The following is a 13,306-nucleotide window of genomic DNA, read 5'->3' as shown; positions in this document are numbered from 1 at the left end:
AAGGAGAACGCCCAGAGACTGCGTCTCTTTTCCTTATAGTCGTCCAGATCCTCGCAAATTCCTTCTAGAATTGACAAAGGAACAGTGTCTAGAAGGGATAACGCAGAGGGCGCCATTTTTGTTGTATCCTTCCGGGGGTACACGGCTTGAAAGAGGCGGGCAGAGAAGACACCGTTTCTTCCGGTAGTCGTGCTTTTGGCCCACAGTATTAGCGAGATGATACGGCTGAACCAATGAACTACGACGTATTCCATAGGCCATTATGGGTGGGGTCTTGTACCATGTGATGGAAAAACCGTGCGATTGAGATTAACTCCGTACAAGTACTGTGATACAGTACGACTACGTACGATCTCTACGATGGTTAAAGTTGCTGTCGCTTGGTCTACGACCAAACCTCCCACGGTGAAGTAAAGTCATTGCGCCTCTCGTATTGTTAGCGTCAATGTCGGTGCAACAACAGCCGAGTCCTCTTTAAAGTATGACGAGGAGTAAATTTGGAAAATGAAGAACGGCTTTGTCTTGCATAGGCTGGCAAAGATGAATTCTTTTTCTAGGTAGAGCATGTATCTTCTGCGCTGTCGGACGACCGAAGTCGTGCACCGAGGAAGCCCCAAGATCATATATAGGTGAGCCCAGAGCTTTACATTACTCCGTAAGCAGTTGATTTTCCAAACCGTCCAGAGAATTAGGCTACATTTGCAATGATGTGCCTTTATCGTTCTGAAAAAACGAGACATGTTTTCAACATCGTTTTGGCCATCGGAGGCACATATAAAGATCACAGTTGGGGAGAAGGAAGGCAATAAGGAAGGCCAGAATGACGCGGAGGATCAGCTTTCGGAACAAAGCCGGTGGTACGATAAGGAATATTTCTATAATAGAAATAGAATAAAAAGATGCTGTACGGAGTAACTCAGGGGCGTCGTGGTTAACAGCTTCGTCGTATTGCTTAGCTTTAAGATACGTCGTACGGAGTACTCCGTAGAAACGCTGCGATCCACCTTCCTTAATAGTAAGCAAACTTTAGACTGGTCGCTTTAGTCCTTGCGATGTATCTTATTTTCTCTTCGCACGGGCAATAAATTGATCACTTACGCTGGGCCTGGCTCATCGCTTGACACAAAGTGGCTCGTCTGGTTGGTGCCTAGGAAAAGTCGGTGGAGGGCTATTAGAAGGTCAAGCCACGTGCACGGCCACGTGCACAGTACATAGTAGACTGATTGACAGAAGCGAGATGTTGGGGATCGACTAGGCCCACTTTAGGGTCCACTGTACCTGTTTCAAAACAAGTCCGAGACAGTCCAGATGAGCCGGTTTGTACTCCGTAATCCGTACTCCGTACGGAGTAGAGTACCGGAGGATCGGCAGATCTACGAAGCGTACTTGGCTTTCTAAGATGATCCATTTTAGAACCGCGTGTAAGAGTACTACGACGTTCTACCGCACTCGTATTGCAGGCTGCCGAACCCATGGCTACTACTCCGTACACCCTCCTTGCCCCTTTGGTCGTGGTGCTAATGGGCTTCTTACATAGTACGAGCATACGAGTACAGAGCCCCTAAAACACGCGATACAGGGGCCAAGGGTTGGATGGTGGGCCACGGCGTGTCATAGAACATTGTCGGACCGACGGTACGAGCAGGACAGAAGTAGCTCTGTCGTGATATAAAGGAGAGCCGAAGCCCCTTCACAGCTCTCTTTCCTTCAGCCCTTCTCCCCATCCCTTCCATCTTTATACATCTCTCGGCTGGTCCAACAGTCCTCACATTCGCTCTTCATTTCGCCTTGTGCTTGACCTGCATTACTTTCATTTTTCTTCTGCTCCTTCCACCACAATGCGTGCATCCATCCTCCCTATCGCAGCGATGCTGCCGGCCATTCTGGCTGCCCCCCAGCCAGAGCACAAGACGGCCACGACCAGCACCAGCACCGGCGCTGCCGCTGCCGCCATCACACCGGCCGTTGTAGAGCGTGCCGCGGCAGCTGGTGTCGGTGGCACCAAGATCACGACTCTGGCTGGCAACTCTGGCGTCGGTGGTGCCACCTGCACGGTGACGGCCTTTGCCGACGTCAAGGCGTCGGTGGCAGCCTGCTCCAACGTGCTGCTGTCCGGGCTCACGATCCCGGCGTCCAGCACGCTCTCGGTCACGGTGCCGACCAGCGGCGCGCTGCTCTTCGCCGGCACCATGACGGTCGAGTACACGCCCAACGCGGCCTACACGCCCATCGTGCTCACCGGCAAGCACGCCAAGGTGGCCGGTCTTGCCGGCGCCGTCATTGACGGCCTTGGCGCCAAGTACTGGGATGGCGGGGGCTCCAACAGCGGTACGGCCAAGCCGGACCATCTGATCAAGCTCAGCAACATGGTCAGCAGCTACTTTGGCGATCTGACGATCAAGAACTGGCCCACGCACCTGTTCGAGATCACCGGCGGCTCCGACAACACGATCGAGAACCTGATCCTCGACAACAGCGCCGGCAATGCGCTCACCGGCAAGAAGAAGCTCGGCCACAACACGGACGCCTTTGACGTGGCCAACGTCAACGGCCTCCACGTCAAGAGCGCCACGGTCTACAACCAGGACGACTGTGTGGCGGTCAACTCTGGCTCCAACATCGTGTTCGAGAACCTCTACTGCAGCGGTGGCCACGGCATGTCTATCGGCAGCATCAAGAGCGGTGTCACCGTCTCCAACGTCACCTTCAAGGACTCGTCCGTCATCGACAGCTTCAACGGCTGCCGCATCAAGACCATCTCTGGTGCCACCGGCTCGAGTGTTTCCGACATCACATACAGCAACATCTTCCTCAGCGGCATCAGCGAGTATGTCATCCCTGTTCTTTTCTGTCTTCTGTCTCTCATAAATCACCTTGCTAATCAAACCCAAGTTATGCTATCGATGTCCAGCAGGATTACCTGAACGGCGGCCCGACTGGCAAGCCCAGCTCCAGCATCACTGTTTCCGACGTGACCTTCAAAGACATTACCGGAACGGTCTCGGATTCCGATGCTTACGAATACTACCTCCTCTGCGGCTCGACCTCCAGCTGCACTGGCTTTACATGGAGCGGTATTAGCATTACCGGTGGTGGCAAGACCGAGTGCTCGCCTAGTGGAAGCAGCATCTGCCCCTCGTTTTAGAGTCTCTAATCGTGCGAAGCGAACCGTTTCGCCAATATTTTTGTTTCTATCTGTATCTTAATTCCTGCAACCTAGCGTTGCAGCTGCACATATTCAGGCATAATATATCAGCCGGTATAAGTGACGATAACCGTCATTGAGAATTCTTTCAAGTTTGTTTCGTGCACCCATGCTGTCCCATTCTGGTTAGTGGGCTTGCTTGAGATGTTTACGTTGTAGCCTCGGAGACGGCCGTCAAAGTATAGGTGCCTAATGCGTGTATTGTTTTGGGTGAAATCCCTAATAGGCAGCGGCCAGTACACAAATGCTTTTGTCTCTATATAACCCAATGTAGCCTCGTTATTCGACAACTTCTTCTTTGAGCATGTCGCTTACTAAGCCGGTTTGAGGTTATCGCTAACCAGCTTGCTCTTGGCACACGTCGACTGCGCCAGGCCAGTGATGGACCGGGCTTGCATGATGTCAAAGACGGAGATTTCGCTGTGCAGAGAAGCACTGATCCAGTTGCGCAGCTCTACGGCGACGAGCGAGTCGACGCCGTAATGGGACACGGACATGCGAACGTCAATGTCCGCCTCGGACAGCGTGAGCATGCGGGTGAGCTTCTCGACGATGGCAGCGCAGACAGCCTGGACGGCATCATTCCAGGACTTGGCCTGGGGGAGGGCGCTCGCCAAGCTGGACGCGGCGTCGCCTTTGCGGTTGGGACTGGCCGCTGTCGAGATACGTCGCAAACTGGCGAAGCGGACGTCAATGGCTAGCGGCGCGTCCTCCCTGCTGATGTCGCCACCGACGGACAGGCCGACAACAATCTGGCTGGCGGACGGGTACCCTGGCGGTCGGGGTGTGCGTATTGACGTGGTCGATCAGGCGAAGCACCTCTTCCTGCTCGACGGTGCGGAAGCCCTGGCGCTTCAGGCTGTTCGTGACGGCCTCGTTGTCGGCGACGTATCCCACAGACGCGACCGGGCCCAGATCGAGCGAGACGGCAGCCAGGCCACGCGCGTGGCGGTACCGCGCCAGGGCGTCCTGGAAGGTGCCGCCGGCAGCATAGTTGGCCTGGCCGGCGTTGCCCACGACACCGCAGGCGGACGAGAGCGTGATGAAGAAGTCGAGATCGTCCGGCTGGGCAAACTGACGATGCAGGTTCCACGTGCCCTGGACCTTGGGGCGGACGGCGGCAATCCAGTCTTGCCATGTCATGTTCTCGAATATAGAGTCCTGTCGAAGTGGATTAGTCATCAGGAAACACACAGGGGACAAGACTGCAGACATACCCGCAGGACCATGGCGCTCTGGATGACGCCCCGGATGGGTGGCATGATGGCCTTGGCTGTCTGGATGGTCTCGGCCAAGGACGGACCGTCTGCGATGTCGGTGTCGAAGGCGACGATGTCGATGCCGGAAGCGCGCATAGCCTCGAGGAAGGGGGCGTTCTGGCGCGACGCGGCCTGTCTCGAGAGCAGGATGATGTGCTGGGCTCCACGCTCGACTAGTCTCTGTGTGACGGAACGGCCGATGCCACCCATGCCGCCAACGACCAGGTAGGAGGCGGCAGGCGACAAGTGAAAGGTCCGGATCTTGACGGGCACGATATCGTTTTGGTGGGGGACGACGACGATCTTGCCGAGGTGGCGTCCGGCCTGCATGGTGCGGAAGGCCCTTTCCAGGTCGGCGAGGGGGTAGGTAGTGATGGGGGCGACAGGCTGGATGGCGCCCTGGCGGAAGAGCTGCATGACGGCCGAGAGAGCGGCATGGACGGTGTCTGGGCGCAGCTCGCCGAGCTTGATCAGATCGACGGCCGAGAAGGTGACGGCACGGGTGAAGGGATGCATCTGCAAGCTGCGGTTGAGTTCCATATCGCGGCGGCCAATCTCGACAAAGCGGCCGAACTGGCCGATGCAGGACCAGGTCTCGTGCAGGAGGTCACCAGCGAGCGAGTTGAGAACGATATCGACGCCCTGACCGGCAGTGGCCTGTTGAATGCCGGCGGCGAAGGACTTGTCGCGGCTGGAGAAGACGTTATCGGCCGGGATGCCATATCGGCCAACTAGAAAGTCGCGCTTTTCCGGCGTGCCGGCCGTGGCGTAGATGACAGCCCCGACGTGCTTGGCCAGCATCAGGGCAGCCTGACCGGTGCCTCCAGCCGCGGCGTGGATCAGGACGGTGTCCCCGGGTTGGATGCGTGCGAGGACGTGCAGGGCGTAGTATGCGGTGACAAAGGTGACGGGCACGGAGGCGGCGACGGCCAAGGACATGTCGTCGGGCACGCGCGCCACACTCGACCAGTGGACCGAAGTGCGCGTGGCCCAGTGTCCGCGCAGAAGGGCACAGACGCGGTCGCCCACGGACAAGCTGTCGGGCACATCGGGACCGAGCCGGGTGATGATGCCGCTGCACTCGAAGCCCATGAGACGACTGTCGAGCTGGCCCATGGCCACCATGACGTCGCGGAAGTTGAGGCCAAAGGCTTGCGGGTCGATCTCGACCAGACCACCGGCCAAGTCGTCTGTGTGGACATCGGGGTCGTCCTCGAACCGGAGGCTGTCCAGCATGCCGGGGGCACCGACGCCCAGCCGGAGCGGACGGCTGGGCTGTGCAAACGACAGCGGCTCGGTGGTGTCGGCGCTCTGGTGGCGGATGGCCTCGGTCTCGGTCACGCTCTCGTAGAGCCGCGGGATCAAGACGGAACGACCCCGGACGGCATATTCGCAATCGAGCGAGGCCCGGTCGCGCGACGGGTCCAAGGCAGTCGTCAGGATGGCGAGCAGCGCATCGGCAGCAGCGACAGACCATGCATCCGGACCGGCGTCGAGGTCCACGGACACATACCGGATGTGGGCGTGTTCGCTGCGCAGCGTGCGCAGGAAGCCCAGATGCAGGGCCGCAAAGGGATTCTCGCAGCCGGCTGCACCGCCCTGTGCGATCCATAGGACGCCGCTGGCTGTCGTGCACAGATGCTGCATGCGAGCAAAGGCCGGCTCGGTCGGCTGCATCAGGACTGGGTTCTCGGCGTCGTCCACGAAGATGCAGAGCCGGTTCGCCGGCTGCGCCGTCTCGAGTCCCTCAACCGTCACCTCACCCTGCTGCGCGTCTCGCAGGCCATCCTGCAGCCGGCGCAGCCATGTCCGAGGCCAGGCAGGCGGGATCGGTTGGCTGTGCGTCAGCAGAATCCCAGAGCCGGAAGCGTTTGTATTTGTATTTGTATTCGTATTCGTGACTGGAGACACCGCTGTGGCCATGCCTACGGTAAAGGCCTCGCTTCCCTCGTCTTGGCAGTCGCTGATCTGGATGCAAAGGTCGCTGAAGCCGGCATTGCGAAGAGCAGCATTCCGAATGTCCGTAGCCAGGACCGGGCTGTGTTGGTTGTACTCGTGGAGCAGTCCATGGACCAGGTGCAGGTCGATGGCATCGCGCGTCCTCTCGACCTGAATGAGCATACCGCCATCTCGGAGCAGGCTTCGCACAGGGGCCAAGACGTCTAGGGCCTGACGTGCGATGATGATGTCGTATGATGCCAGCTCGAAACCCTGCTCTCCCGGGTCGAATTCTGTGTTGAGGGTGCGGTAGGTCAAGAGACCGTCCCATGCCTCCAGGTTTTGCCTGGCCTCGTCAAAGCGGTCGGACGAGGTATCGGACACGTCATAGGACATGAACCGGGGCCCTGTGCTCTCGCTGCTGCTGCTCAGGACAGACAGGACGGCCTCGGCACATGCGCCCGTGCCGACACCTAGCTCCAGGATGCGGACGTGTGGGTTCTTGTGCGTCAGCAGCGTCACCAGGTGGGCGACGTGTTGGTGTGAGCGACGCATCCGAAGGCTGTCTCCGTCGTAGCGATGCATCAGCTGGTCTTGCTGCAGGAGCTCCTCGGCCGTGACTTCCTGGCGCAGAATTCGCAAGAGATTCCGTCCGATGCGACAAATCATCTCTCCCTCCACGCTCTCGGCAGACACGGCTTGGAAGAGACTCTCCTTGTCGTCATGCTCCTGTGTGGGCGAAGCTGTTCCTGTCGTCTGTTCCTTCATCCACGCATAGTATCGCCTGAGATGGACCGGCAGAGCGGGGATGTCGCGGCTGGACAGGAACGAGAGGGCGTCCTGCACAAAGTAGCGACACGCCCGCTGCACGCGGCTGCAGCTGTTGACCTCTGAGCGGCTGCGCGATGTCGTCAGCCTGCGCGCTAGATCCGACAGGCTCGTCAGGGCAAGGTCCTCCTCCCAGCGCACGGCGAAGCAGATGTTGTCGTCCTGGCTGTCTTGGGTCCGGTATTCTCCTAGCGATTGGCACGTGATCTCTTCCACCTGCACGACGATGGGACCATCGTGTCCCGTGCCGCTCCGCACCTCGATGGAAGCGCAGAAGCCCTGGTCGCTGTGCTCGTGCAGGACCGCGTGTGCGTGCAGCCTGTCGCCGGGCACGGCACTGACGGCCGTCGAGACGAACATGCTCTTGATCGTGCGAGGCAGCATGGCCGTCTGCATGCGCGCGCCGCAGCCCGGGAGCGAGGCGTAGGCGGTGACAAAGACGGAGTCGAGCGTGGTCGGATGCATCACATGGTCCTGCTGGTAGTGGCCAGGCATCACGTCGGTCTCGTCGGCCAGGACGATATCGGTCACGGCCTGGCCGGGCGCATGGCCGAGCGTGCAGAGGTTCCGGAACGTGGGACCATGGACGATGCTGACGGAGCGAAAGTACCGGAACAGATCGCCGGGGTTCGTGTCGACAAAAAAGCCGGTGGCACAGGCACACGGCGACGGACTGTCCGGGCTGGTCTCCACGACAGCCGCCACGAGGCCGCTGCAGTGGTATGTCCAGCCGCCGTCGCCGTCGGTGCTGTGCAGCGAGAAGCGGCGCCAGGTCTGAAGCCCGAGAATGGCTAGGCTGGCCGCCTGCAGGCAGAGCTGCGCCTCGATCCCGTCGAGCGTCTCGGGTACGATCAGGGCCGTCGGCATGTCGACATCGCGGAACCGGTAGCCGGTCGGCTGCTGGTCGCTCGCTGACGACATCTGCTGCATCGCCTGCACCACCATGCACATCATCCCAGCCCCGGGATACACGTTCTCGGCCTGCACCACGTGCTCGCGCGTCCATGGCTGGTCGGCCACGCGGAAAAAGTGTCGCCACGTCGTGTTGGACGGGTTGCCGCCCGACAACACCCGGGCGCCCAGGAGATCATGACACGGTTCCCGGCGCTGTCGGTGCGCCTTGTTGATGCGTGACTCCCACCAGTACCGCGTCGTGTGAGCCCACGGATACGCCGGCAGGTCAACCAACATCGCCATCGGGCCCGCATGGCCGCCCGGACAGTTGACCGCGTCCAGATCGACCGCATAGCCCTTCGCGACCAGCGATGACACCAGGACCTGCATCGTCCGCACCGCGTCTTCGCCACGGACCAGACAGGACCCGTATGCAATGTCTGTGCCGCCGAACTCGGGCAGCCGGAGACACTGGCGAATGGGCCCGGCCAGAGCGCGGTGAGGCCCGATCTCGACCAGCATGTCGATCGGCCCTCCCGAGACCTCGTCCACACACACTGCCCGGAGAGCGTCCACAAACAACACCGGCTGCACAATGCTGCGTACCCAGTACTCAGGTCCCATGACCGTCGCATCGGCCAGCCGGCTGCCTGTCACTGGTGATGCGTACACGAGGTCGCCAAAGCTGCCCGGTTGCCCGAGCGTCTGTCGCAGCGCCTTCAGGTATGCCGGTCCGACCGTGTCCATGTGGTGCGAGTGGAAGGCCACCGTCATGTTCAGCCGCCGCGCAAACACTCCCTCGGCCTCCAGCTGCTCTCGCAGCTCCTCCATCGCCTCTTGGTCGCCCGCCATCGTCACGCTCGATGGGCTGTTCAGACACGCCACCGCGACCGACCCTCTCTTCAGCCGGGATGCTCGCTGCTGCGCTTCTTCTGCTCCCAGACCTACCGCCATCATCCCGCCCTGTCGCGCTGACTGCTGGTTCAGCTCGTCCAGCAGCTGCCCCCGCGCGTACACCATCGCCATCACCTCTCGCAGGCTCAGCACGCCCGCTGCACAGGCCGCCGCGATCTCGCCGCTCGAATGACTCGTCATCGCCGTCGGCTTGATTCCCCATGCTCCCAGCTGCCGGAACAGTGCCACCTGTAGGGCTATGCACAGTGGTGGCCCGATCGCTCCCTCGCCCACCCGGCTCTTGGTCTCGTCTTTCTTCAGCTCATCTATTCGATTAGTCAGCATTAGTCAGCATCTAGTCGATCTTAGTCATCAGAAAGGCCGGGGGAGCTTTACCCATCAGCGACCAGGGCGATCCCATCTCGCAAAGATATCCGTCAGCCTCACGCAAGGTGTCCGTGAAGACCGGGTACACCCCGATCAGCTCCCGGCCCATCCCGTACCACTGGGCGCCCTGGCCGGTAAAGACAAAGCCAAGCCTAGGCGCCATGGCAGATCGCTGAGGCGGCGGTGCCGAAGAGGAGAGCTTGCTCACCAGCTCCTCCCGGCTGGCTGCCGAGGTCGCAACGGTCCAGGGGAAGCGCGATTGACGCTCGCTCAGCGTGTAGGCCAGGCGGCCCAGCAGCTCGTCGTCCTCGAGCGCACTCTCAGCAACATACGCGCCCAGCCGCGTCGCCATCGCTCGGCCTACGCTCTCGTCCTTTGCGCTCAGGACGAAGACGCGAGGCAGCAGCCCATGTCCATGCTTGACAACGGTGCCAGAATCAGTACGACCCACCGCATCTCCGTTGGTGGACGATTCTGGCCGCTTGCTCGCACCATTCACTCCCCCTGACCAGCCCTCCAGTATAACATGTGCATTCGAGCCCCCGTACCCGAAATTGTTGATGGATGCACGCCGTGGTGCTATCTGGGGCCAGGGCTCCAGCTGCTGCTGGACCTGTCGACATGGTCGTCAGTAAAGATAACGGAACACCGGCCGCCAAGCACGTCTCGCTCACCTTGATGTCCCACTTGTCAAAGGGAATATTCTTGCTCCCTGTCTCGAAGTTGATGCTCGGGGGCACAAATCCCTTCTCCATGGCCATGGCTGCCTTGATGATGGCTGCGATGCCACTTGTCGCCTCCAGATGGCCGATGTTAGTCTTCACCGAGCCGAACCGCAGAGGCTGGCCGCGAGGACGACCGCTTCCGAGCGTCGCCTGCAGGGCTGCCGCTTCCGTCGAGTCGCCCACCTGCGTGCCTGTCCCGTGGGCTTCAGCATAAGGCGTCTCCAGCGGGTCGAGAGCCGCCCGGGCATAGCAGTCGCGGATGAGCTCTTCTTGGGCCAGCTGGCTCGGCGACGTGATCGTCGGCGTCTTGCCGTCCTGGTTGAGGAACGTCTGCCGCACAATTGCCCGGATCGGATCGCCATCGCGCAACGCGTCCTTCAGGGGCTTCAGGATGAGCGTGCCGATACCCTCGCCACGGCCATAGCCCGACGCCCGATCGTCAAAGGCGTACGACTTTCCCTCGGCACTCAGGACCCTATGCCAGCTGTGAGTACGGATTACGGCAAACTGAACAGGTAGTCCCCGAACTTACCCCAGGCTGGTCATGAGGATGAAAATGTCGGGGTTGATGGCCAGGTTGGCAGCCGCCACGACAGCCATCTTGGCATCCCCGAGCATGAGGCTCTGGCAAGCTTGGTTCAGCGCGACCAGTGCACTGGAGCAGCCCGTATCGAGCGTCAGGCTGGGCCCGCGAAGATCATAAAAGTGTGAGATCCGGTTGGCCATCATCGTGGCACCGTTCCCCGCCAGCAGAAAGCGTGGGAACGTGTCGGGGTCCCGCATAAGACTATCCACGTAATCGTTGACAAATGTCGCAGCATAGACTCCCGTTGGCGAGCCAGCGATCTTCTCCAGCGTCACTCCGCCTATGCCAGCTGGTCAGTTCAGTGCTTGGAAAGGGAAGTGTTTGAACATTACTTACAGGACTCGAACGCCTCAAACACGGACTCGAGCTGGAGGCGGCACTGAGGGTCCATGGTCTGTTTCTCTGCCTTAGTAGTGACTCTCTCCCAATGCCTTGTCTTTGTCTAGTCTTACAGCAGCAACTTCGGGCGTCATGTTGAAAAAGGTGGCATCAAAGAGTCCGATGTCCTCACTGAGGAAGTGCCCACCGATCACTTTAGTCTTTTCAGGTCCAGAAGTCAGCATCTCAGCAATATTATCGTGTCCTGTCTCGGGGCACATACCGTAGTTCTCTGCTCGCCGGATGGATTATAGAACGCGTTCACGTCGAACCTGTCAGCGGGGATCTTGGACCATGCACTCCGGCCCTCTGCACAGAGCTTCCAAAACTTCTCCGGGTTGGTAGCGTCGCCAGGGAATCGGCAACTCATTCCAATAAGGGCAATAGGCATGCTTCCGCCAGCAGGCTCAGCCTCCACCCCGTTGCTCCCGTCTCCGTTACTCATTTTAGGTGTACGCTGCCTAGCCGCTGTCGAAAATGGCATATCTGAAGTCAAAGTTGATTCCAGGACCATTGTTTTTATCTGGGGAAGGGAAAGTGCGTATTGCTTCCTCTAGACTGTTTTGCCTGAGAAAAAGTGAGAATAGTGTTTGAATAGTGTTTGAGATTGTATGAATTGACCGAAGACCGGAATCAGAGAAGCTTATTTATCCATATTGCTAGAGACAGTACTCGCTTCTTCCTTCCATTTTTGCGATACAGTCGATATTCTACATACAGACATGATCCGCATCTGTATAACGAAGACACAGTCGTCTCGTAAGTTTTGCCCCGGTGTTTGACACTAATGAAGCCACAACTGATTCTAGACTGTCCGTACTCTAAATTTTAGATTAACACTGTAAATGGAACATGTGGGTGGTCATAGCTACAGACTATGGCAAGGATACTCATTGGATACACGAAAAAGTGCAAATATAGTGCTAATAAAGTAGTATCATGATATTTGCATTCGTGATGCTGCTGGATATACGCCGCTCCCTAATGCCCTCATCCAGACGACAAGGCACAATGTAAGCAGAGCCACCGTCGCAGATGGTTGCACATGTATACGGAGCAACTGGACTAAGAATACATTAGTAAACAACTTCTTAGCTGTTCGAAGGCTAGTAGTTACGCGTGTAATGGAAGATCCAGACTGACAGGCATGATAAGAAACAGAACGGCCATTCGCTCGATGTCGGTTATGTTACTAGTTTGACACACGCTTGAGGAGTTGCCTATTGGGGCATATGTCGTGCCACCAAAAAAATGATTAATTGCGTTGCCGCCCTTTTGTACGTCCTATCCCTTCGACGCCAAATTGGCGGACACTTCCTGTTGTGAATAGAACGCCGTATCCATACGGGCGCCTAAAAGCTTGAGCCAGTCAATGACAGCGCCATCACAAGCCTAGAAGATACATCATCCCACTCCCCACAAGCAATATAGTCTACCGCGAAGGTCATGGAAGTGAATACGTTGGATTATACCTAGTCTATAACTTGCTTAAACAAGCTTCACACTGTCAACGAAAGTCAAAAAGGACGTATGCTAAGGTGATTTCAATACTTGATATCTTGCGCGTACGTGATTCATAAGTGTTCAATTGTGTTTGATCAGAGAAACAGAATTACACCAACCCTAATAAGCGTACTTTATTGCGACTCCCGTAAATGCGGTGCCCTCGCAATCGTATACCTTCTTTCTGTTTTTCCCGTCCATGTCAAATCTGTAGACAGTACCACCGAGGTCAGTGACGTAGACAAGCCCGTTCACTTTATCGAGCGCGAGACCCATGGCCTCGTGAGGGTTTCGGGCGAGGACATCGTATCCTCGCGTACCAATGTTCGACAACCAAGCTCGATTCAGCGTATTCCCCATCGGCAATTCCCCCCGGTCTGTCCAGTACAGCGCCATATTTTCCTCGTCTATCTCCAGATGGATCGGTTCAGGCAGCCCCGAGACCAGACATTCGATATCGCTGCGCGTCGCAGCGGTTTCGCCGGTGGGCATATGCATGCTTGCGCGAAAGATCTGGCCCTGGAATCCCTTGGATGGCCCCTTCTGAGACCAGTAGAACTTCTGTTCCGCCGGTGCCAGTGCGATGCCAACACACCATCGCCGCTGTTCTGTCTCCTCTATGAAGCCGTCTGTTCGGCTGCCTGTCTGTACGAGCGTCTCAAGACAGGATCCGTCCAGATAGCATCGCATGATTCGCATGCCTTCTCTG

General features: G+C 58.2%; 2 protein-coding genes across 2 annotated transcripts; one reads left to right on the top strand and one right to left on the bottom strand.

Annotated features, from left to right (window-relative positions):
- Positions 1 to 1,838: 1,838 nt before the first annotated feature.
- CMQ_7988 (polygalacturonase 3) lies at positions 1,839 to 3,145 on the top strand (the record flags this gene model as incomplete). Its single annotated transcript, XM_014313628.1, has 2 exons — positions 1,839 to 2,827; positions 2,893 to 3,145. The coding sequence occupies 2 exons, from the start codon at positions 1,839 to 1,841 to the stop codon at positions 3,143 to 3,145; spliced, it is 1,242 nt and encodes a 413-aa protein (XP_014169103.1).
- Positions 3,146 to 3,519: 374 nt separating this feature from the next.
- On the bottom strand, positions 3,520 to 11,608 carry CMQ_7783 (polyketide synthase; the record flags this gene model as incomplete). The annotated part of the gene is made up of 9 exons (XM_014313423.1): positions 3,520 to 3,957; positions 4,025 to 4,366; positions 4,423 to 9,344; positions 9,415 to 10,018; positions 10,080 to 10,605; positions 10,663 to 10,996; positions 11,053 to 11,095; positions 11,169 to 11,255; positions 11,318 to 11,608. 9 exons carry the CDS (start codon positions 11,606 to 11,608, stop codon positions 3,520 to 3,522), a joined length of 7,587 nt encoding a protein of 2,528 aa, XP_014168898.1.
- Between the last annotated feature and the right edge of the window lie 1,698 nt (positions 11,609 to 13,306).

Source organism: Grosmannia clavigera, assembly GCF_000143105.1.
Source record: "Grosmannia clavigera kw1407 unplaced genomic scaffold GCSC_82, whole genome shotgun sequence".
Lineage (NCBI taxonomy): Eukaryota > Fungi > Ascomycota > Sordariomycetes > Ophiostomatales > Ophiostomataceae > Leptographium > Leptographium clavigerum.
The sequence above is the reverse complement of the archived record's forward strand: the minus strand, read 5'-3'. Positions and strand labels throughout refer to the sequence as shown.